General features: G+C 44.0%; 1 protein-coding gene across 7 annotated transcripts; it reads left to right on the forward strand.

The window, feature by feature from the left end:
- Nucleotides 1–955: 955 nt before the first annotated feature.
- ZNF821 (zinc finger protein 821) lies at nucleotides 956–19096 on the forward strand. Of its 7 annotated transcripts, XM_078438941.1 has the most exons (10): nucleotides 956–1069; nucleotides 1729–1791; nucleotides 3021–3105; nucleotides 4735–4851; nucleotides 10137–10257; nucleotides 12536–12661; nucleotides 15334–15479; nucleotides 16115–16219; nucleotides 17194–17360; nucleotides 18137–19096. In XM_078438941.1, exons 6-10 carry the CDS (start codon nucleotides 12580–12582, stop codon nucleotides 18789–18791), a joined length of 1155 nt encoding a protein of 384 aa, XP_078295067.1. In that variant the 5' UTR covers nucleotides 956–1069; nucleotides 1729–1791; nucleotides 3021–3105; nucleotides 4735–4851; nucleotides 10137–10257; nucleotides 12536–12579; the 3' UTR covers nucleotides 18792–19096. The 7 variants fall into 7 exon arrangements, with proteins under 7 accessions (XP_078295067.1, XP_078295065.1, XP_078295064.1 ...); XM_078438939.1 differs by lacking the exon at nucleotides 10137–10257 and having other exon boundaries at nucleotides 2991–3105; XM_078438938.1 differs by lacking the exon at nucleotides 10137–10257.
- Nucleotides 19097–20748: the final 1652 nt, after the last annotated feature.

Below are 20748 nucleotides of genomic sequence, written 5' to 3' on the forward strand. Positions count from 1 at the left end.
AGAAGCAGGGATGATGACAAGGGAAGGAGGTGTCTTATTAGGAAGTGAATCTAACCACTTTCTATTGCCTCAAATGCCCCTTAAGTGGTAACAGTGCCAAAGTTACTCTGTTCTATATCCTGTGCTATTCTATATCCTATGCCCCTAGGTCTACAGCTACTGTTATTTTACTAGTTAAGAAGCATGTTGGAGACTTAAATGCCTAAAATAAATCTAAAGATTTTCCTGAAGTCTAAAGATTTTTCTCCTCTGAAGTTCGGACAGCAGAACGTGGCCCCCCCTACAAAGGCCTGTGGCCCCTAGGTCTGGGTACACATTAAATGTCTAGGCGGACGAAGAAACCGTGAAGCGTCGGGGAAAGCAAGAGAAGAGGGTTTGGGTTGGGGGAGAGACTAAGGTTGGGCTAAGCAGAGGGGGAGCCTGCGGTGGAGCTGTGGTTGGGGGATGTGGGTTTTGTGGCTGAACTCAAAGGTGAGGTAAGAAACCAGGATCGGAGCTGACTGTCAGGGTGGAGTTCACAGGTCCAGGAAAGGTTAGGTTGCTGGGGGGTGCTGACGGGGCTGAAGAAAGACCAAAGAGGGGGCGAGGCTGGGTGGTCTCCGGGGCGCCAGGATGGAGGCGAGGCCCCCCTCCAAAGTCTGTGATTGGATGCTCCTTTAGTCCCGCCTCTCCAGACCCCCCGCTCCTCAAGCCCCGCCCACACCGCCGGGCGCGCGCCTGGGGAGCGGGGAGGGGGACCAAGCCGGAGAAGGGGGGAGGGAGAGAGGAGAGGCTCGTGCACGCGCCCCACTCACTGCGGGTGCGCGAGCAGCGCGCTCCCGCCGCCCGCGTCGCCATCTTTTCCCCCTCCGTCTGTCTGTCTGCCGTTGGCTTTGTCCGTCTGCAGCGCCGCCCCTCGGCTCCCCGCCACCGGCTCGGCCCGAAACCGCCCTCCGCCTGCCGGGGCTCGGTCCCGGAGAGCCCCGGCCCGGCCGGCCCGAGCTGCGGCCCGGGGCCCATTGTCCGGCGGTCCGTCTGTCCGGAGGCGGGGCCCAGGGACGCGGCGCGCCGCGGTGCGCCGAGGCTCCGGGTAAAAAGACCCCCGTCTCCTTTCCTCCGGGGGTAGGCTGAGGATGCAGGGGCTCCCCGCTCTCTCCCTTGTTCGCCCGCTGTCGGTCCTTTTGTCTGTGTCTGGGGAGGGGGCTCGTGCTCGCTCTGGCCGGAGGGCGGGGGTAGCCCAGGCTCCGACGCTCCCCCTGCGCCGGGTTCCCCAGACGAGGCCGGACCCGGCTGGCTCCCCACGGGCCGTTCCTCTTTCAGTCCCTTTGGCGGTCTCGGGCGCGGGAGGGGCGTCCGCGCCGCCGCCCTCCCGCGGTGGGCCCAGGTCGGGCTGGGCCGGGCACTACCGGGGCGGCCCCGGCGTCTGACAGGCTGGGGTGGAGCCGGGGGAGGAGGAGGATGGGCGTGGGAGTGCAGACCCGGGTGTCAGTCCCGCGTCGCGGTCTCGCAGAACGGCTTCTAAATTTAGATTTCTGAGAAGACTGTGTCGTCTGAGGGTTTGTCTGAGCCGCCTCGGAAGACCTCTGGCTTTTGTCGGTAATTCCTGGGTATCTACCTGTGCTCAGAAGATCGAAGCCAGAGGGACCATCTCGGCTGATTGTACACCTTCTCCAGACCAAAGAAAGTGGGAACAGGGTGAACAGTGAGGCAGCTACGTGACCAGCTTTCTCGTCCTCTCCTTTTTGGCAGATACAAATCACTGGGATTCGGGCGAGTTTACTTTGCTCCGTGGGAACTGCACCAGAGCTGGAGGTGGGAGTGCACCCTCTTTTCTTAAAGCTTGGATTTCACCTGCTCTTTTTGTTTTTTTCCCCCATGCTAAAGTCTGTGGTGTGTCCTGAAAGCTGCAACCTAACACCTGTGGGAGAGCAGGGACAATGTTAAGGGGCGATGTTGGCCTCCCTCCAAAGGACTCTTAACCTCGTTGTAAAGGCAAAGCTTCCTTCCTTTTTACGTAGAATCCCTTGTAAACCTGAACCTCACCGTTTACTTTCTTCCCATTCCGTTTTTTCTTCCAGATGGTGGTGATGTTCAGGCGGCTCTCCATTTACATTTTTGTGTTAGTTTCAGATTCAGTCTTGGGAACTGAGGCAGTGTTAAAAGAAGAACTGAATGCATGATCTTTAGGGCAACGCGTCTATGAATTTTATTACCTTTTATGGCCCATAAAACGGTCGTCTAACCTCTGAGATCTTGCTATGTAGTCAAGAATGCACTTATATTGCCATTTATGTATGTATGTATGTATGTATGTATGTATGTCTTTTCTTATTTATTTCCTTATTGAGTCCACGACCCACTGACTTTTTTTTTTTTTTTGAGGTAGAGGAGGGTATTTGCTTATCCCCCCCCCCCCCCCCCTCACGTAATCCCTCAGGTGTGAAGTCCCATTGGGTACCATCTGGTCAGTTCCCCATTTGGCCGCTAGGAGGATTGTGAGATGCAGTGGATACTGCCTATTTCAATATGCAGATGCTCATCTCTGTTTCTGACTTGTAGCTTCAGTATTGAACTGTTGCCTCACCAAGATGATCTGAATTGAGCATGTCTCAAGTTATTTGGCCTTCCTTCAGAAGGATCTTCATTACCTTTATCACACAGTTTCAATTTCTGATCTTGATTAGGAGAAAATTTAAAGATTAGTTAATATTTCATTTTTCTTTATATAATAGAGAGGTGTAGCTCTACAAATGTTGGGAGAAAATGATAATGTGCATTTCATTCAACTTTCCATTTTATGATTCCACAGGAAAAGACCCAAAGTGAATATTCCTTCACTGCTTATGCTAATAACTACTTGATTGGAAAGAAATGATCTATGCAAACAAAACTTAGAACAGAGAATACATACCATTAGCATTAGCTCACAGAAAGTGCCCTCTAACTAGTTAAAATTGATTTTACTGTATACATTTGAAGCTGGTTTTTTGTTGTTGTTGTTTTAATTAAAGGTCTGAAAAAGAACTGTGTTTGATATGCAGATATGATAGAAGACTGCCTGAAAGCTGCTTCCTTTGCCACTTCCTGTGGAGGCCTGTCTTTGCCATTTGCGGTTTCTTTCTTTTGGTAAGGGGAGGCAGGATCTGATTACAGGTCTGAGATCCTTTCTAGCTACATGGAGGAGTTAGTTGGCATAACAGGAGATGAGTCTTCACTAACTGGAGTGCAGAGTATAGCTAGCAGTAGCCTCTCAGAATGCCTCTTAAGGCATTAAACTACTTGCTTATTCAGTATAAGTACAATTTGAAAGGGCAGGAAGTGAAAGAAAACTTAGAGGGTGACCAAATCCATATTCTTGTCCTTGGTAGGGAAGAGAATCTCTTTTTTTAATCTGTTTATTCACTGTGCCTTTCTTTTTATTTTTATTTTTTTATTTTATTTTTTTTCAATATATGAAATTTATTGTCAAATTGGTTTCCATACAACTTCACTGTGCCTTTCATAGAAAATTTCAGTTTTCACTACTAATCCATTTCAGACTCTTTAACAACACTTACTGCTGGGAAAGTCTTTCTTAGAAACTAACCAGGAACCTCCAGCCTTATGTATCTGTTCCCTCCAGTTTCAGGGAAGCAGATGCAGGTCTCTGCAGCATGTTTCCTTTGGGGAGCTTTTCTCTTTGTTCTCTTTGGGGAGCTGATCTCTTTGCTACACAGAGGCCGGATTAAAAAGAGGCACTAAAGTTATTAACTTTGCCACTCCAGAGCATGTGAGCAGGGCCAGGTTGATATTCCACACTGGAATGTTGAATTAATACTCAACAGTGTGGATAGCATCTGGCTCTTCTGGTGAGAGCTCATCTTCAACATTGGAAGCCTGATTTGGTTCAGTGCCCTGTCATCCACAGTGCCTAGTACTGTGCCTACCTCGCTAGGTAGAGGCTCTATTTCCTGTGCTGATTTCATTTATAGATGCCTAAAAGTTTTGAGATGTTTCCTGTCTCGCAGGGATGTGGTGCTTTGTCACCTCCAGGCAAGATAACTTCTTGAAAAAACATCTGGAGGTTCCCATTTGTGCAGATTGCAGGGCTTGACTTCCAGTGGGCGTGTAACATGTGAGCTGCCACCCTCTTTAGCTTCCATCTGCTTCCTTTTACATTCATGGGGGTTATCCATTTGAGCCTGCAGTGCTTCTAAAACTGTTACCTAAGTGTTTTGCTTCCTTTTCTATCTGGTGATCTTGATCATGATCACATAACAGTGTTCTGGATTCCACAGATAGATTTAGAGTAGAATTCTCTAAATCCTTTGAAGGAGTCCCTTCCTAAACTTCTTGGGACCTGGATGTTGTGCTAGAAATTTCCTTCTTTCTTTCTTTCTTTCTTACTTTCTTTCTTTCTTTCTTTCTTTCTTTCAGTTTATTTATTTATTTTGAGTGAGAGAAAAAGCACGAGTGGGGAAGGGGTAGAGAGAGAGGGAGAAAGGAAGAATCCCAAGCAGGCTCCGCATTGTCAGCACACAACCAAATGCGGGGCTTGAACTCACTAACTGTGAGATAATGACTTGAGCCCAAATTGGATGCTTAACCAACTAAGCCACCCAGGTGCCCCCATTTCTTTCTTTCTTTAAGTAGTTCAATTATTTATAACTGGTGAGTTTTATATGCTCAATAACTTTTTTAAAAGTCTTTTTATCTTTAATTTTGTCTAATTTCTGGGAAAAATGGCACGTGGTAACAATATGTTTTTTATTGTAGGTCAGCACCCTGCAAGGAAGTAGTAACATATCCAGTTGTGAAACTGGGAAAGGCCAGAACTTTTGGATCAGGAAAACATGTCCCGTCGGAAACAGACAAATCCAAATAAAGTTCACTGTGAGTATTGGGTTTTGTCTTCTGGAACCTGGGAACATTGAGGGTTGAAATGAAAGAGTAATCTCAATTTAGGTGAGATGCTTACACTAATTTGTGTAGGAAAAAAGGGTTAAAGAGGTTGAACGTGATGGGTTTAAAGTGTGTCTGGTTGCTGGAGGAAGTATTAGAAACCTGTCTTAGGAGTAAGTGCACTTGATTCATCCTTAGTATTCACATTAACAGACATTTATAGGATATCTGTGCAAAGCCTTGTGCTAGATGCCAGGACTGTAAAACACCATAAGGATATATAAGACTATAGTGGAGCCACAGATACATAAAATAATATCTAAAAACACAAGATAGTATATGCTGAGTGCCATATAGGGATGCTAAGACTGTGTGTACTACAGAACAGGAAGGAGTTCCATAGACTGAAGTAGCAAGGGAATGCTTCATGGAAAAGGCCCTAGACTGTGAGCTTAAACTGGGCCTTAGAAGGTAGGAAGTGGATTTTTAAAAAAGGAAGAAGGAAGAGGTAAAATCAGGTAGGGAAAATTATGTGAGCAAAGATAAAAGAAGGAAAGCACACGTTCAGGGGATAAGGAGACTTTGTATGAAGCAGATGTTTTATTTATCCAGATATTCTAGGACATGAGTTTGGAGATGTAAAACTCAGGCCAAGTTCATACTGTGGACTATAAGGAGCTACTAAGGGTTTTCAGGCAGAGAAGGGGAGGGGCATTTAGAATGCAGTGTGTCAGGACTACTAAGCAGTTTGTGTGATGGATCACATGAGAGAAAGACTAATAACAGGAAAACTAGGTATGCATTATTGCCTTGCATTGTTTCTCAGCGGTTTTGTATGTATGTATGTTTTATTTCAGTAATTAGACTGTAAAATTCTAGAGGGCAGAGACTATGTCCCATTTGTATTTCCTGCTATTCCTCTTTACTTCTAGCACTGCTTATAAAGGATGTTCAAAGTGCCTTTTAAATTAACATTTAATATGTCTATCTATCGTCACCCAAATGTTTAAAAAAGAGTCACATAGCACCTTTTATTATTGAGGACTGACCAAATAAAGTACAGCAGCATCCGAAGAGAATTCAGTGAAATAATACTTAACGGTTATTTTGAAGGAAAACACTCTTCTACATATGAGGGTAGATTCGTCAAAGAGTTAAGATAAGAGGACTAAAGTTCATTAAAAATATCCTGCATACCAGGCACTCTGTACCTTATCTTATTGGGTAATTTCTTTTTTTTAATTTTTTTTTTTTCAACGTTTTTTATTTATTTTTGGGACAGAGAGAGACAGAGCATGAACGGGGGAGGGGCAGAGAGAGAGGGAGACACAGAATCGGAAACAGGCTCCAGGCTCCGAGCCATCAGCCCAGAGCCTGACGCGGGGCTCGAACTCACGGACCGCGAGATCGTGACCTGGCTGAAGTCGGACGCTTAACCGACTGCGCCACCCAGGCGCCTTTTTTTTTTTTTAAATTTTTTTTTTTTTTTTTTTTTTTTCTTATTGGGTAATTTCAAGAGTGAGAGAAGAAATAGTAGGAACAGAGGAATTAGGGGGACTTGAATATTTTATAATGAGATTAGGGTGGCACACCTTCATTTACAATTAATTCTTCAACTTAACTCCTGGAAAAGTTGTAGAAGAGAACAAGTTGGATGCTTCTAGGAGTATGTTCTGGAATAGGTGGATGTGGAAGTCTGCTTAGTATAAAGGTGAGTGAGTGGTTTAGGAAGGGTTTAGAAATTGATGCTACAACAATAAAATGTAGTGGGCCTGAATGTGAAGATTGTCAAGAGAGACATTTCTTGATCCAACACAGAGGTTTAGTAGGGTTGTCTTCTCCTCTCTGATTGAAAACAAATATCAGTAAAAGACATAGATGTGACCCCAAGAAGGCAGGGAAGGAAAGGTATTCTTAGTAGATGGGTTCACAAATAAGGCGGTCATAGGAGTTGGGTGTTTACTTAAAAAAGCCGTCTGTCCAGGGCGCCTGGGTGGCTCAGTTGAGCGTCCGACTTTGTCTCAGGTCATGATCTCACCGTTTGTGGGCTTGAGCACCATGTCGGGCTCTGTGCTGACAGCTCAGAGCCTGGAGCCTGCTTCACATTCTGGGTCTCCCTCGCTCTCTGACCCTCCCCTGCTCATTCTCTCTCTCTCTCTCTCTCTCTCTCTTAAAAATAAACATTAAAAAAAAAATTTTTTTTTTAAGCCATCTGTCCAAAGAGACTTGGTTAGATTTAAGGAGAGTAGGTGGCAGGGAATGATGGCCTGATTGTGATAAGGCCAAGGGAAGCTAGGCTTGTATGGCCTTGTATGTATGGCTTGTATGGCCTTGTATGTACAAGCTAGGCTTGTATGTATCCATCAGCTGAATCTCCTCCCACCATAGTTGAACCCAGGGTGAGTTGGTATTGGGTCAGAAAACAGATGGACAAACAGGCCATGGAGAAGATAAGAGAGTATTACACATCCACAGCTGCAGAAATGCAGTTTCCAGAGCCGAGTCAATATCATATTGTGGTGGAATGGGTGGGGCTGTGCGGGCTCTGAGGAAGTGACCATTATGAGGGCCATGAACAGAAATGTTCAGCTGCAACTAAAAAGCAGACCCCCAGGGAGGGACTGTTTTCAGAGATGTATTTGGATGGGGAACCATGAAGGCTTCTCAGGTAATAGACTAAGCTTGACTAAAGAAGAAAAGACACTGAGATTTGCTGGTGTCTCAGGACTTTGTGCTTATTTACTGTTTGGGGACTGAAGCGTCTTTTTTTTTTTTTTTTTTTTTTTAAACAGCATTTTCTCCTTGCCCATGACAAAAGTGGCAGGCAGAAATAGGTGGTTTCAGTCTTCTGACCGCTTGAGTCTCCTGTTCCCTTGCAGTGAAATGGAACCAATCAAATGTATTGAATTTAATGCTGCTTATCTATTTAAAATAAGTGGAATGGACTCAAGGTCTGGGAGGCAAGAATGTCTGCAGAAGCTTTGCTGAAATGTTAAAGCCAGTCGGCACTTGAGTAATGGCTGAGCTCCATTACATCTGCCTTCTGGGAAGAAGATTGTGTCATGAAACTCAGAGCCCACCTAAAAGAGTATATTAAGAATCCCACTGCTGTAGGGGTGCCTGGGTGGCTCAGTCCGTTAAGCTTTCGACTCTAGATTTCAGTTCACTTCATGATCTCATGGTTTGTGGGTTCAAGCCCCATGTCAGGCTCTGCAGTGACTTTGTGGACCCTGCTTGGGATTCTCTCTCTCCCTCTCTCTCTGCCCCCCACACCCCAAATAAATAAATAAACGTAAAAAAGGAAGGAAGGAAGGAAGGAAGGAAGGAAGGAAGGAAGGATCCCACTGCTGTAGCCTGGCAGCATTTATCAGATCCACTTGAGAAGCCAGCGGGCAGGATGCACTGGCATTTACTTGGCTTTCCTCAGGACTGTCTCTGTATCTGAATTACCATCATGATCTCTCCTTTCCCCAGAAACATCCACATGTACTCTTGTAGTTTGCTCAGTTCATTAATAGATTTGATACAGAGCTTTTGGAATAAAAGCCCAGAATTATTGGTTTCAGAGAAACTGCTGAGGGGTATTAGACCTTCTTCTGCCCCTCCTTCCTCATCTCACCTCCTTCTGAGTACAAGTTTCTGTCAGCTGTTTTCTAGAGAGGTTGAAAATAGAGTCCCTTGTACACTCTCATTTGATGTGTTTATGCCAAGCAAACCACTAAGAAAAGGAGAACTCTTTCTTCAGAGACTTTTGTTTTCAGATTGAAAAGTACATACAAGACTAAAAACTTTGAATTTCAATAAAAGCTTCTCAGCTTTTACAGAGAAGTAGGAAAAAAAGCCTTTAAAGTGCCTTCTCTTCCAAAAAACACAACTTGTTTTGTCCTCGTTCATTCTGTCAACATCCTTGTGAAGTAAATGGCTATGTTCCCGGCCTGTGGTAGCACCTTGGGTCACAGAGACTGTCAGCTGGAATGGAATCCTAAGCCCCTCACTCCCAAGACTAGCTCATTTTTTCTGCATTTGACTTCTGCTCTGTTGGAATATTTTTCAGCTGCTTTGCTTTCTTTAATTTCAGTCAGCCAGAAATTGCATGTGTTTAATTGCACCAATGACTCAAGAAAGAGAATTGTAAAATCTTTGCCTTTCTAGTAACTTTTATCCCAGGCTTCTCCTCTGTTCTACAGACTTGCTTGGATGGCCTTGTTCTTGTCTAGTCTGGAACACCTTAGCCAAATCAGACAAACAGTATCTTGATTTCATACCAAAAAAAAAGAAGAGGTAGCACCTTGTTTTTTACTGTAGAGCTTAGATTACTTGTTCTTAACTATTAATAGACAAATAAATACCCATGTTAAATAAGATGGTTGCCCTACATTAATATCTAGAGAACTGAGTGTTTTTTTAACCTATTCCAATAGTTTCAAGATAGAAGGAAATAATAATTCTACATTAGAAAAGCAGACAAATTTCCAACTCTGTGTCTCCCTCTCTCTCTGTCCCTCCCCCACTCATGCTGTATCTCTCAAAAATGAATAAATGTTAAAAAAAAATTTTTAATAAAAAAAAGAAAAGCAGGCTGTTGTATAACATTTCTCAAGTGCCAGTATTTCTATGGATCACATTATATTTGAGTTACTATGACATACTTTTAGCAGATATCACTACCTTTTTATGAAAGGATAATTCTGGGCAGTCAGATTTACAGCTTAGGTATATAGGGCCTACTGGAAGATCATGATATGCCCAAATCGCTTTTTTAATGGTTTTTATATATTTTGCTTTCTGTCAATGTTTAAGATAAGAATGGCCTTAAGGAATAAGGTTTACCTTAGCCCTTTCCAGGAGTCAGGAATAGAACCAAACTGCCAAAAGGGAATGACAATTAATGTATTCTAACTATCCTAAGTGAGATTGCCAGCAAAAGTCCTAGATAAAGACGTTGTATGGAATTAACTCTTCTCTGTTCCGTGAAGGCCCAAATATTTAGACAATATCAATAGACAAAAACTTTCAGCTCAAGTTGGTGGGTCTAAACTGAATCACTGGTAGATCTTGAGAGGTATTTATCCTTTTAGATGCCCTTCTACTAATGCAATGCAATTACCTATTAAGGGGGGAAAAAGTGTATTCTTCATATGTTATAAACCTAGTTTTTTTCTGGGTAGGTTTCTTTAGAGATGCGAAGTATCACTGATGAGAGTGGTCTACCCTTTGATAATCATATGTTGGTACATGACGTGTTCCTCAGTGCCATTTCTACCCACGGTTTCCAGGTCCAAAAGCATGCATCTACCCAGAAGAATTCAGTAACTAATCCAGTTGGCCATGGTCTTGTGGTTACAGTGGAACCACCATGAAGAAAAATATTTTACTTCTGCAAAGAAGGATGAGAAGGTGCTATAACACAGAATTTTTTTTTGTTCTTCCTTGCAGTAATTTATGTCCAGTTTATGATCTTGATATTTTGGAAATGGACTTAAGGCAGCTTATTTTTCTTTTACTTGAGTGCTCTGGGGCTAGAAGTTCACTTGAACCCTTGCCACCTCTACTCCCATTCCCAGTAGCAATCAGAGTAGCCACAGTACTAGTTACTCTGGCCCCGGCATGGTAACTCCTCATAGGGTATCAGAACCATCGAAATGATGGGTCCCTTTGTCATTTACTGGCCCTAAGAACATTATTTTGATCTTTGAGGTGTAGCATCAGTTTCTTGTGGTTCGAAGGTAACATTATCACTAGGATCAGAGCCATTCTTCTCACACAGAGACAAGTGTTTGTTTTCAGCAGCACAACTCTGGTGAACTATCTAAACTGCTTACATCAGGGGTGCCTGGGTGGCTCCAGTCGTTTAAGCGGCCGACTTCGGCTCAGGTTATGATCTCGTGGTCAGTGAGTTCAAGCCCCGTGTCGGGCTCTGTGCTGACAGCTCAGAGCCTGGAGCCTGTTTCAGATTCTGTGTCTCCCTCTCTCTGACCCTCCCCTGTTCATGCTGTGTCTGTCTCTGTCTCAAAAATAAATAAACGTTAAAAAAAATTTTTTTAACTGCTTACATCACTGCTAAAAACCAGTTTCAAAATATGGATATTAAAATTGTACACACCTGGGTTTGAATACTTTGTTCTATAGACTTGAGTTTTCTCTTAAGTAAAATATGTGTAGGAATACCTACCACATAGAGTTTTGCAGAGAATTCAGATAAAAACTATAAAGCACTGGGGCACCTGGATGGCTCAGTCGGTTAAGTGTCTGACTTCGGCTCAGTTCATGATCTCATTGTTCATGGGTTCGAGCCCCTCATCAGGCTCTCTGCTCTCAGCAAAGAACCTGCTTCAGATCCTCTGTCCCCCTCTCTGCCCCTCCCCTGCTTATTCTCTCTCCCTCTCTCTCAAAATAAATAAATAAACTTAAAAACAACAACAACAACAACTATAAAGCACTTAGCTTAGAGCCTGGATCCAGGATATGCCAAATAGTAGTTATTAGTGTTCAGCACTTAGCATCTAGGTGCTCACTGAATTTTTGCTGAACAAATGCCAAAGTGAATCACATGAAGCCTCCTTTACATCAGTTCTTTCATCGTCCAAGGACTGATAGCACAGGTCAACTGACCATTTCTCCTGCCGCATTGTATCCTGTCTTGGAACCTGAACCTGTTTATGTTCCTTTTTTCTTTTCAGTAAGAAAGTGCCTGGCCTGTTGTCAGACATTTCACTAGGGCTTTTTATTCTCTCTTGGTGGCTGGGAGTGGGAACTGTAGTTTCCACTCTGACTGAGATAATGGAAACCTCAAGAAACCCAATTCTCTTTTCTCCTAATGCCTGGCCTCTTGGAAATAAAAGAGCACTTAAATATTAACTCTTCAATAACCACAAAGATCCTAGGCAGAGTTCATTGCAAATGAATGCATAATCAAGGATGGTCCTGGGCTTTTGGATACCCCATATGAAAAAAGAAAAAGGAAAAAATACCTCATTGACCAGGGAGACTAGATAAAATACTATTTCTTGCAAATTAGTTGGTATGTTTCAGGAAGTTTGTTCCTCAGCAAAAATGAGTTCATATATTATCTGTTCTCCATTTAGTCTGTTATTCAACCAGTTGTTGATTTGCTTGTGGCTAATTCTGGTAGACAAAGAAAATCAAGGCAGAACTTCCAAAGTATCTCTCGAAAGGGGAGTGGATGAAAGATGAGATTAGAGAGATTGTTTTTGGAAGGATTATTTGAAGCACTTGTTTATAGTCAGAGATGAACTCTGAGTCAGGGCCGTAATGTTAGTATACTAAGATTCAGAGATTGTGCCCACATTTGTTGCCCTATCTGTATTATCCCATCACTTTGCCTCTTCTGCCTCTGTCTCCCCAATCCTGATGGTAAGTTATCCGTGGAATTGATATTCTGACGTTAAATTTGTTAAGTAGCAATTGATTACCTTTTGAAAGGAGTCAGGATTGGGAGGATTTAAGCAAGTGATGCTTTCTAGAGCATCTGGCTCACTGCCCAGGAAGAGTAGCCATGCCCAGAAACTCCAGGAGGCAGCAAGCTAAGAGATGGATGACCCCACAATAGGGTACCTGCCTGTCTCCCAACTTTGAATGGTCTGACTTTCCACCCAGCTTGCCTGGAATATGCTGTCTAGCTGGTGGCCTGACTGTTTTTCCTTGTGACCACCAGGGGATCAAGTATTTGCTGGGCTAGAAGAGCAAGCCCGCCAGGCGATGATGAAAACTGATTTTCCTGGAGACCTTGGCAGTCAGCGACAAGCTATCCAACAACTAAGAGATCAGGACTCCAGTAGCAGTGAGTTCTGCACCTTCTGGTAATGACTCAGGGCAATGGGAGAAGAATTATCAGAGTGTGTGTGCTCTGGGGATTGTGCATGGGGGTTGGGAGGAAGACATGAAGAAAGAGATTTGTGGATCCTCAGTGTTCCCAAAGGTGTTCCAAGGTGTATGAGCATTTGCTTATCCAGGGAGAGGACAGGTTTGGCATTATATTTTTTTTTAACTCATGGACTGCAGTACTTGATACAGTGCCATACACAGATAGGTTTGTGATGACTATGATAGACGGGTATAGAGATCATTTGTACAGGAGCAGTCCCTGGGTTAGGTGAAATGAAAATAATCCCTGTCTCCTAGAATCTATTTACTTAAAGTTAACAAAATATAAGAGTGGCATTAATGAAATTTTTGCTTGAGGACCCAGTTTGAATGTCACACAAGAGGATTTGCTTACTAATGAGATTATGCATCATATAAAATGCTGAAGTCTGGGTACCTGGGTGGCTCACTCTGCAGGGCATGCGAGTTTTGATCTCAGTCCGAGCCCCACAGTGGGCAAAGAGACTACTTTTAAAAGAATAAGTTATTTTTTTTAGAAAAGCAATAAAGTGCTAAAGGCAATGTCTTTCTACACCAAGTCCTAAGTTGATCCCTGGAAGGAGATGGAAAAGACAGTGATGGGTAACTAACTGAGCCTGATGGATCATCTGTTCCATGACCTGCCTGAACAAATACATTTTGAGATATATTTGTTGAAATACAAATTTCCTAGGATGATTTCCATACTTTACTAATCACATCCATCTGATATTGGATATTATTACTGTCAATTCAGAGTGACATTTTTAATTTTTTTCTACATTTGGGATTAAAGAATAACAAAGAGGGAAAGAATTCAGGGGCCTTCTAGGAACTAGTTTTCACTCAAATTAATAATTTAGCAAAAAAAAAAAAAAAAAAAATTAACATCTAGTTGCTCAGGTACAGAAAAACCCAAAGATTTTTAGAAAACCTATGGGAGCCACCAGTTTGAATAACAGGATAGGAATGGCAACATCTATAAAAGTTTAATAGGTTTCCATTCTGGAAAAGCTGCATCATCCCTCTAGATGGCATACTTATTTTTTTTTAAATCTTTGGAATTCTATATTTGGATTTTTGATCAGTCACATAGTGTGTTTGATACAGTAGTGTCTTAGACTAAGTTTACAAGTACTCTGGATAAACTGGTGAGAAAATATGGTATGATTTAATCTATTCAAATCCTGCATCGTTGAGATAAATTCCCACAAAAGCTTTGGGCTAGGGAATAAGGCATACATATGATATAGATCTTTCCAGGGCCCAAATCCAGTCCACCAACCAAGCAGAGTATCTAACAGAGACCCACATAACTACTAGCAGATGATTTGGTTAGATTTTCTTATGAAGACAAAGAATGTAACTAGTTTTGCCAGATACTGGTGGATTTAAAAATTACATGAGGGGTGGTAGAGAGAAGACAAGAAGCACTGTAACTAGGAAAGCTGAGTCTCACAGGTGACAGTCTACCCTGTATTTTCTCTTGCTCACAGTCAGGCCCAGGAATCCCGAATCTAAGGGTGGTTGGGATAGGGTTGGAGTCTGACAGCTTCCCTAGGCTTGGCTTCCTCTTGTGATCTTCAAGGTACTCGTACTTTTTTTCCCTTTCAGAACAAACTCCCTATTATTATCGTGGTTTTTAAAAAATCTTTTTCTTTTCTATGTATTTTATAATGAGGGAACAAAAATCAACCCACAAAAATTTTGCAGACCCCTCAGCCACAAGTAGACCTCCCCACAGCCACATCCTACCCCCTAAATGAAAATAAACTCAATTCTTACTTTAGTTATAAGAAATTGTATTTCATCCTAAAGAATGTCCTGTTCCCTCCACTTAATGCAGTCAGTTATCCGTCAGATAATCCAAAGAACCAATGTAAACAATGGATTTATTTAGCCTGGAATCCTGAGTTACTAGCAGAGTAAGAACCCACTGAGTCAGGTACCACAACAAATGGCCTGAGGTTGGTTGCTGTGCTGTTTTTTCCACTGGACTGAACAAACTTTTCCCTATAAAGTAGACATTATTTTCAACTAATTGACTACTATCTCCTTTATTGATTAAGAGGAAGGAAAAACTTCCTTGTTTCTCTGTGTGCCTTGGGGTTTTTTGGGAGAGAAGAGATTAGTGGGACACAGAATAGAATAGTGTATGTGATACCATGGAAAAATCATGCAGGGTGTTATGGAGAAAAGTAAGTAATAAAATCAGTGAGAAGTGTGGGTAGGTCAGAGGTGATGTGTTGTGGGAATGAATGAGCATGGTGTGAGGTGCATAGGAGGTATGATTTGAAGTATGAGGTATTTGGGAATCATGTAAGAAGAATTATTTTTATGATAACATACAGGGCCCAATAACCATTGTCTAATGGTTTTGCCTGAGATTTTCTCTTTAGTGTGCAAATGGCATTATAAATAAGAGCTAGCAGCTCTTTCACTTAACATGATTTGTATCCACTATCCAACTAAATAAACTATTCATTGATATAAACTCTGTTGTGGAAGATCTGAAAATGTTTTCACTATAGCTACAAACTCTAAGGTGGAAAGCAACTCAAGGCCTATTTATGCAAAAATCAGAACTAGTGACCAATTTGTGTGTTCTAGGTGACAGTGAGGGTGATGAAGAGGAGACCACACAAGATGAAGTCTCTTCCCACACATCAGAGGAAGATGGAGGGGTGGTCAAAGTGGAAAAAGAGTTAGAAAATGTGGAGCAGCCTGTTGGTGGGAGTGAAGTGGTAGAGCATGAGGCAAGTGACAAATGGTTCCTGAGTCCAGGAACCCCCCCGACCCTTCTGCTCAGCCCTGATGCCTGATGGTCTCCTGGACCTTCATGTGAAGCCCGTCTTCCTCCACAGCTCCATTTACCCAAACCTCAGACACAACTCTCATCACACCAGCTTTCCTGTCCACCCACATGTCACTAACTGAGGTACAGCTCCCCCACTTCTTTCCAGACGGAATATCCACTTTTGCAAGACTGTCGGCTGACTTCCTGAAGTGTACTCTCGAATATGCTTGCAAATTTAAGTCAGAGTGTTACCTGAGGTGCCATCTTCTCACTAAATTGTTTCCTGAGGATTCCTGCAAGAAGGACAGCCGGAAGGAAGCTAATCCGAGAGAGTTAACCTTAGGGGAAAAAACAGAGAAGCTGTCCCTGGGGCAGCCTATGCCCTCATGGCAGGAAGCCTTGGAGGAAATAAAGATAGGAGCAAATTTTATTCCCTTGCCCTATTACTTTTTCTTTCAGTCCATAGTGGAAACCTAAGAATAACATGTGATACCAGGTTGTGTTCTTTTTAACAGGATACCCTGTTAAAAGAAGTAGGGTCAGGGAAAAGAGTGGTAAACAGTCTTAATGAATTGCCTACTTGTTGAATTGCAGGTCACGGGGAACTTGAATTCTGACCCCTTACTTGGACTCTGCCAGTGTCCCCTCTGCCAGCTAGACTGTGGGAGCCGCGAGCAGCTGATTGCTCATGTGTACCAGGTATGGGCTGGGGAGCCACTTGCTCCGGAACACGAGCGTCAGCAGCTTGTTTATTGGTTAGCCTTTGCCTCCAGCTCCCAGAGGAACCTTGGGCTGGTGCTTCCAATAAGAGTCCACTCCAGGCCCCAGAACATTTTAGAGACTAAGTGGGATATGTTGGGTAAAACCGTTGTCGGTTCCCAGGCAGACACCCTATGAAAACTTAAGTATAATTTTTTTTCCCAAATTACTTAATGCATATTTAAATAGTTAAATCGAAACTAAGATCCATTAATAATGAGGGCTTTGTTTTAAAGAGGAAAAAAATGAGTTCACATAAATGTTTCTGTTATACTAGAGAAAGTGTAAATGAAGGGATCGGAAGAACACGAGCTTTTGTGCTCTTTTTTCCATGATCTAATCACAGAGCACCTTTGCCTTGTGATCTATATTAGAAAGGCATCAGCACACATGGCAGCCTGAGCTTTACCATAAAGGTAGTTGGTTAACAAACAGACACATTTCTTTAGAAGATTGTTTTGAAAAGATTGAAGAAAAGGCAGGACAAAATCTCTTTTGGATACCAGTCTTTCTAGCTAGTTTCTACACTTGGCCTTCATTGCCTCCTTACCGTGCATTTGTGTCTGCACAGTGTGAGGCAAGCAGATAGAAGTTATCCCAAGCATGAGTTCTTTGCAGGTTTTGAAGAGGGCTCTTTCTCTGGAGCCCTGTTGTTCATCAGGCCAGCTGCACGTTCCAGAACATAGTCAAAACTCAAGCTAATGAAATCTGAACAATAATCGGCACGGCCTGGCCCTTCTAAAGGCCTGTTAACACAAGACTCTTACTTTTCCAGGTGCTTAACGGAGAGAATTGTTGCAAATCCCTTGTTCTTAGACTAAGGAAAGGGGACATTTTTTAGAAAGCAGCTTCTAAGTGGGTATGACTTATCTTAAAGGTTGCATGAGTTGACAGATTAAGGCTCTGTTTTGCAGCACACTGCAGCAGTGGTGAGCGCCAAGAGCTATATGTGTCCTGTCTGTGGCCGGGCCCTAAGTTCCCCAGGGTCCTTGGGTCGTCACCTCCTAATCCACTCGGAGGACCAGAGGTCTAACTGTGCTGTGTGTGGAGCCCGTTTTACCAGCCATGCCACGTTTAACAGGTTAGCTGGCCACCTAAACCTCTCGGTCTGGGAACAAATTACTGGGTGTGGGTTCTGCTTTCCCAAATCAAAACAAAGGCTAGAGATAGGTAATGCAAAGGCAAATGACCCTTGACTCCATGGAAATAAAAGTAATGAACCTAGTAAATATGCCCATTCCATTAGATATCCCCAAAGAGAAATGAATTCCCATTTCTTTCCTCTATCAGGATAATATTTTCATAAGAGATAGGGGTGGGGGAGCAGTCCAAGAACATTCATAATAAAGTTCACTGGAATAAGTGCTAAGAGGCCCCTGATATGAGGACACAGTCTCCACTGTGTCCGAGGAAGACTGGAACTATGTGAATTGTGTCCTAGTTCCATTTGCCAAGGGTACAATGCAGAGTCGTCCAAGGCAGGAGGGGCTGAGCCAGTGGACTCCCCTAAAGGCAGCTTCTACTTCAAGGACTGCTGCTTCCACAGGAGGACTACCCTGCCTGGCTCTTAGGAACACCACCAGCCAGCTGGAATGAAAACTGCGTATTTGTGGGGGTCCAGCTGACACCTGGCCATTGGCTTTGTGTCCAACTCCAGGTGGGCTTTATAACTTGATAGACCCCCTAGCCCAGAGAAGCTGGGGAGTCGGAGAGCTAGAAGAGGTCTCCCAAGTACTCAAACTGACTCCTAGTTGTGCACTTGGAGCAACTGGTCTAGTAGGACAAGAGTAAGTCAGAGCTAGATACCTGAGCTAGACTAGAAGGAGACACTAACGATCCAAAATTTTTGTATTCCAGCGAGAAACTTCCTGAAGTACTTAATATGGAATCCCTACCCCCAGCCCATAGTGAGGGCCCCTCCAGTGCTGAGGGGAAGGACATTGCCTTCAGTCCTCCAGTGTACCCTGCTGGAATTCTGCTTGTGTGCAACAATTGTGCTGCCTACCGTAAGCTCCTGGAAGCACAGACCCCCAGTGTTCGCAAGTGGGCCCTACGTCGACAGAATGAGCCTCTGGAAGTAAGGCTGCAGCGGCTGGAACGAGAGCGCACGGCCAAGAAAAGCCGGCGGGACAATGAGACCCCGGAGGAGCGGGAAGTAAGGCGCATGAGGGACCGTGAAGCCAAGCGCCTGCAGCGCATGCAGGAGACTGATGAGCAGCGGGCACGCAGGCTGCAGCGGGATCGGGAAGCCATGAGGCTGAAGCGGGCCAATGAAACCCCAGAGAAGAGGCAGGCCAGGCTCATCCGGGAGCGGGAAGCCAAGAGGCTCAAGAGGAGGCTGGAGAAAATGGACATGATGTTGCGAGCTCAGTTTGGCCAGGACCCTTCTGCCATGGCAGCCTTAGCAGCCGAAATGAACTTCTTCCAGCTACCTGTGAGTGGGGTGGAGTTGGACAGCCAGCTCCTGGGCAAGATGGCCTTTGAAGAGCAGAACAGCAGCTCTCTGCACTGAACCCCTCCTGCCCTCTCACTCACCCAGGTCCCCAAGGATCAATGTGGTAGCCACCCAAAGGGCCCTGTCCTTACTGCCAGAGACAGGCCTGGGTTGGCTGCAGGTGGACCTGCGTACCTTTGCATGTGGGAGCGGGATGCTGGGATCAGCCAGAAGCCGACTTAACACGGCTCCGGACAAGGGAGTAGGCAGGCACTCCAGAGAACTGGACTCCCCAGCCCACTGCTGCAGGGCATGCTTCTAGGACTGCAGGGCCTGGTGCGGCCCACGGAAATGTGAGGGCAAATAAATTAATTTTATCTTTACTGGCCTTTTTCTGCTTTTCTCTCCATTTCATTCTAGCAAATGAAGTGATGTAGGAGAGACCTGGGTGGAAGTTTTCGGCAGGGACTTCTGGCAGATTGTCTTCTGAAGGGAGGGCGCTCCTCAATTTAGGTGGCCCAGAGATCCCTTGTTTGGGCCTTTACAAGCTGATAAGGCATACCTATGACAAGAAAGAACCATTGCTGACTTTGTGAGAGTCCATTCCCAACAGCCTAACAAAGATCTTCTATAGTCCCAAAGGCCATTTAAACCTAGCTTACTTTTTCCAAACTCAGAAGTAGACACCTTTCCTCATAACTGGCATTTTCTAAAGAGATGCAGTATTTATTTAGGCTATGGGCTGGCTACTTTTCCCGGCAGAATTCAATTTGTCAAAATTTAAAAATCCTATCCTAGCGGCACCTGGGTGACTCAGTCGGTTAAACATCCAACTCTTGGTTTTGGCTCAGGTCATGACCTCACATTTCAAGGGATTGAGCCCAGTGTCAGGCTCTGCACAGGCTAGTGCAGAGCCTGTTTGGGATTCTAGGTCTCCCTCTCTGCCTCTCCTCCACTCACGCTGTCTCTCTCTCTCTCTCTCTCTCTCTCTCTCAAACTTAAAAAAGATTTTAAAAAAAATTTTTAATGTTTATTTATTTTTGAGAGAGAGAAAAAGCATGAGCAGGGGAGGGGCAGAGAGAGAGGGAGACAAAGAATCCGAAGCAGGCACCAGGCCCTGAGCTGTCAGCAGAGCCCAACATGGGGCTTGAACTCACAAATCAGATCATGACCTGAGCCAAAGTCGGGCGCTTAACCAACTGAGCCACCCAGGTGCCCCATAAAGTTAAAAAAAATTTTTAATCCTATCCTAGACAGCAGTCAGCTTCATTGAGGAATATGTTCACAGAAGTAGCTCTAATATTGGAGCACCTGAATGGCTCATTTGGTTAAGCATCCAACTCTATTTGTAATTTAAAAAAAAATTTTTTTTTAGTTTATTTATTTTGAGAGACCACGAGCTGGGGAGAAGGGCAGAGAAAGCGAGAGAGAGAGAGAGAGAGAGAGAGAGAGAGAATTCCAGCAGGCTCCGTGCTGCCAGTATTGCGCCCAATGTGGGTCTCGATCTTACAAACCATGAAATCATGACCTGAGCCCAAGTTAAGAGTCACTCAACCAACTGAGCCACCCAGGAGCCCCCAGTGTCCAACTCTTGATTTCAGCTCAGGTCATGATCTCACTGTTTGTGAGATCCACCCCCCATGTTGGGCTCTTGTGCTGACAATGTGGAGCCTGCTTGGGATTCTCTCTCTCGGCCCCTCCCCTGCTCGTGCAAGCACTCTCTGTCTCTCTCACTCTCAAAATAAATATTTAAGAAAATCTAAAATTTCAAAAAAATTAAATAGCTCCAATATTAAGATCTATAGTACCAAGGAACTCTTGTTTGAGAGAAGTGATCCATCTTCTTATTTATTCCCCAGAGCCAAGGTAGGAGAATAAAACCCATTAAGAAAAATCCAGAATTAAAGTGAGAAGAGAGTTGAAGTTGACAGTGGTCAAAGCCCAAGCAAAATGACCATTTTGTAGGTCTGCCAAGCCGAGGAGACCAGAGCTGAGGTCATTTCTTAAAAGTGTCTGTGATGGTACAGAACAAGTA

Source organism: Panthera onca, chromosome E2 (assembly GCF_046562875.1).
Source record: "Panthera onca isolate mPanOnc1 chromosome E2, mPanOnc1 haplotype 2, whole genome shotgun sequence".
In the NCBI taxonomy this organism is placed as follows: domain Eukaryota; kingdom Metazoa; phylum Chordata; class Mammalia; order Carnivora; family Felidae; genus Panthera; species Panthera onca.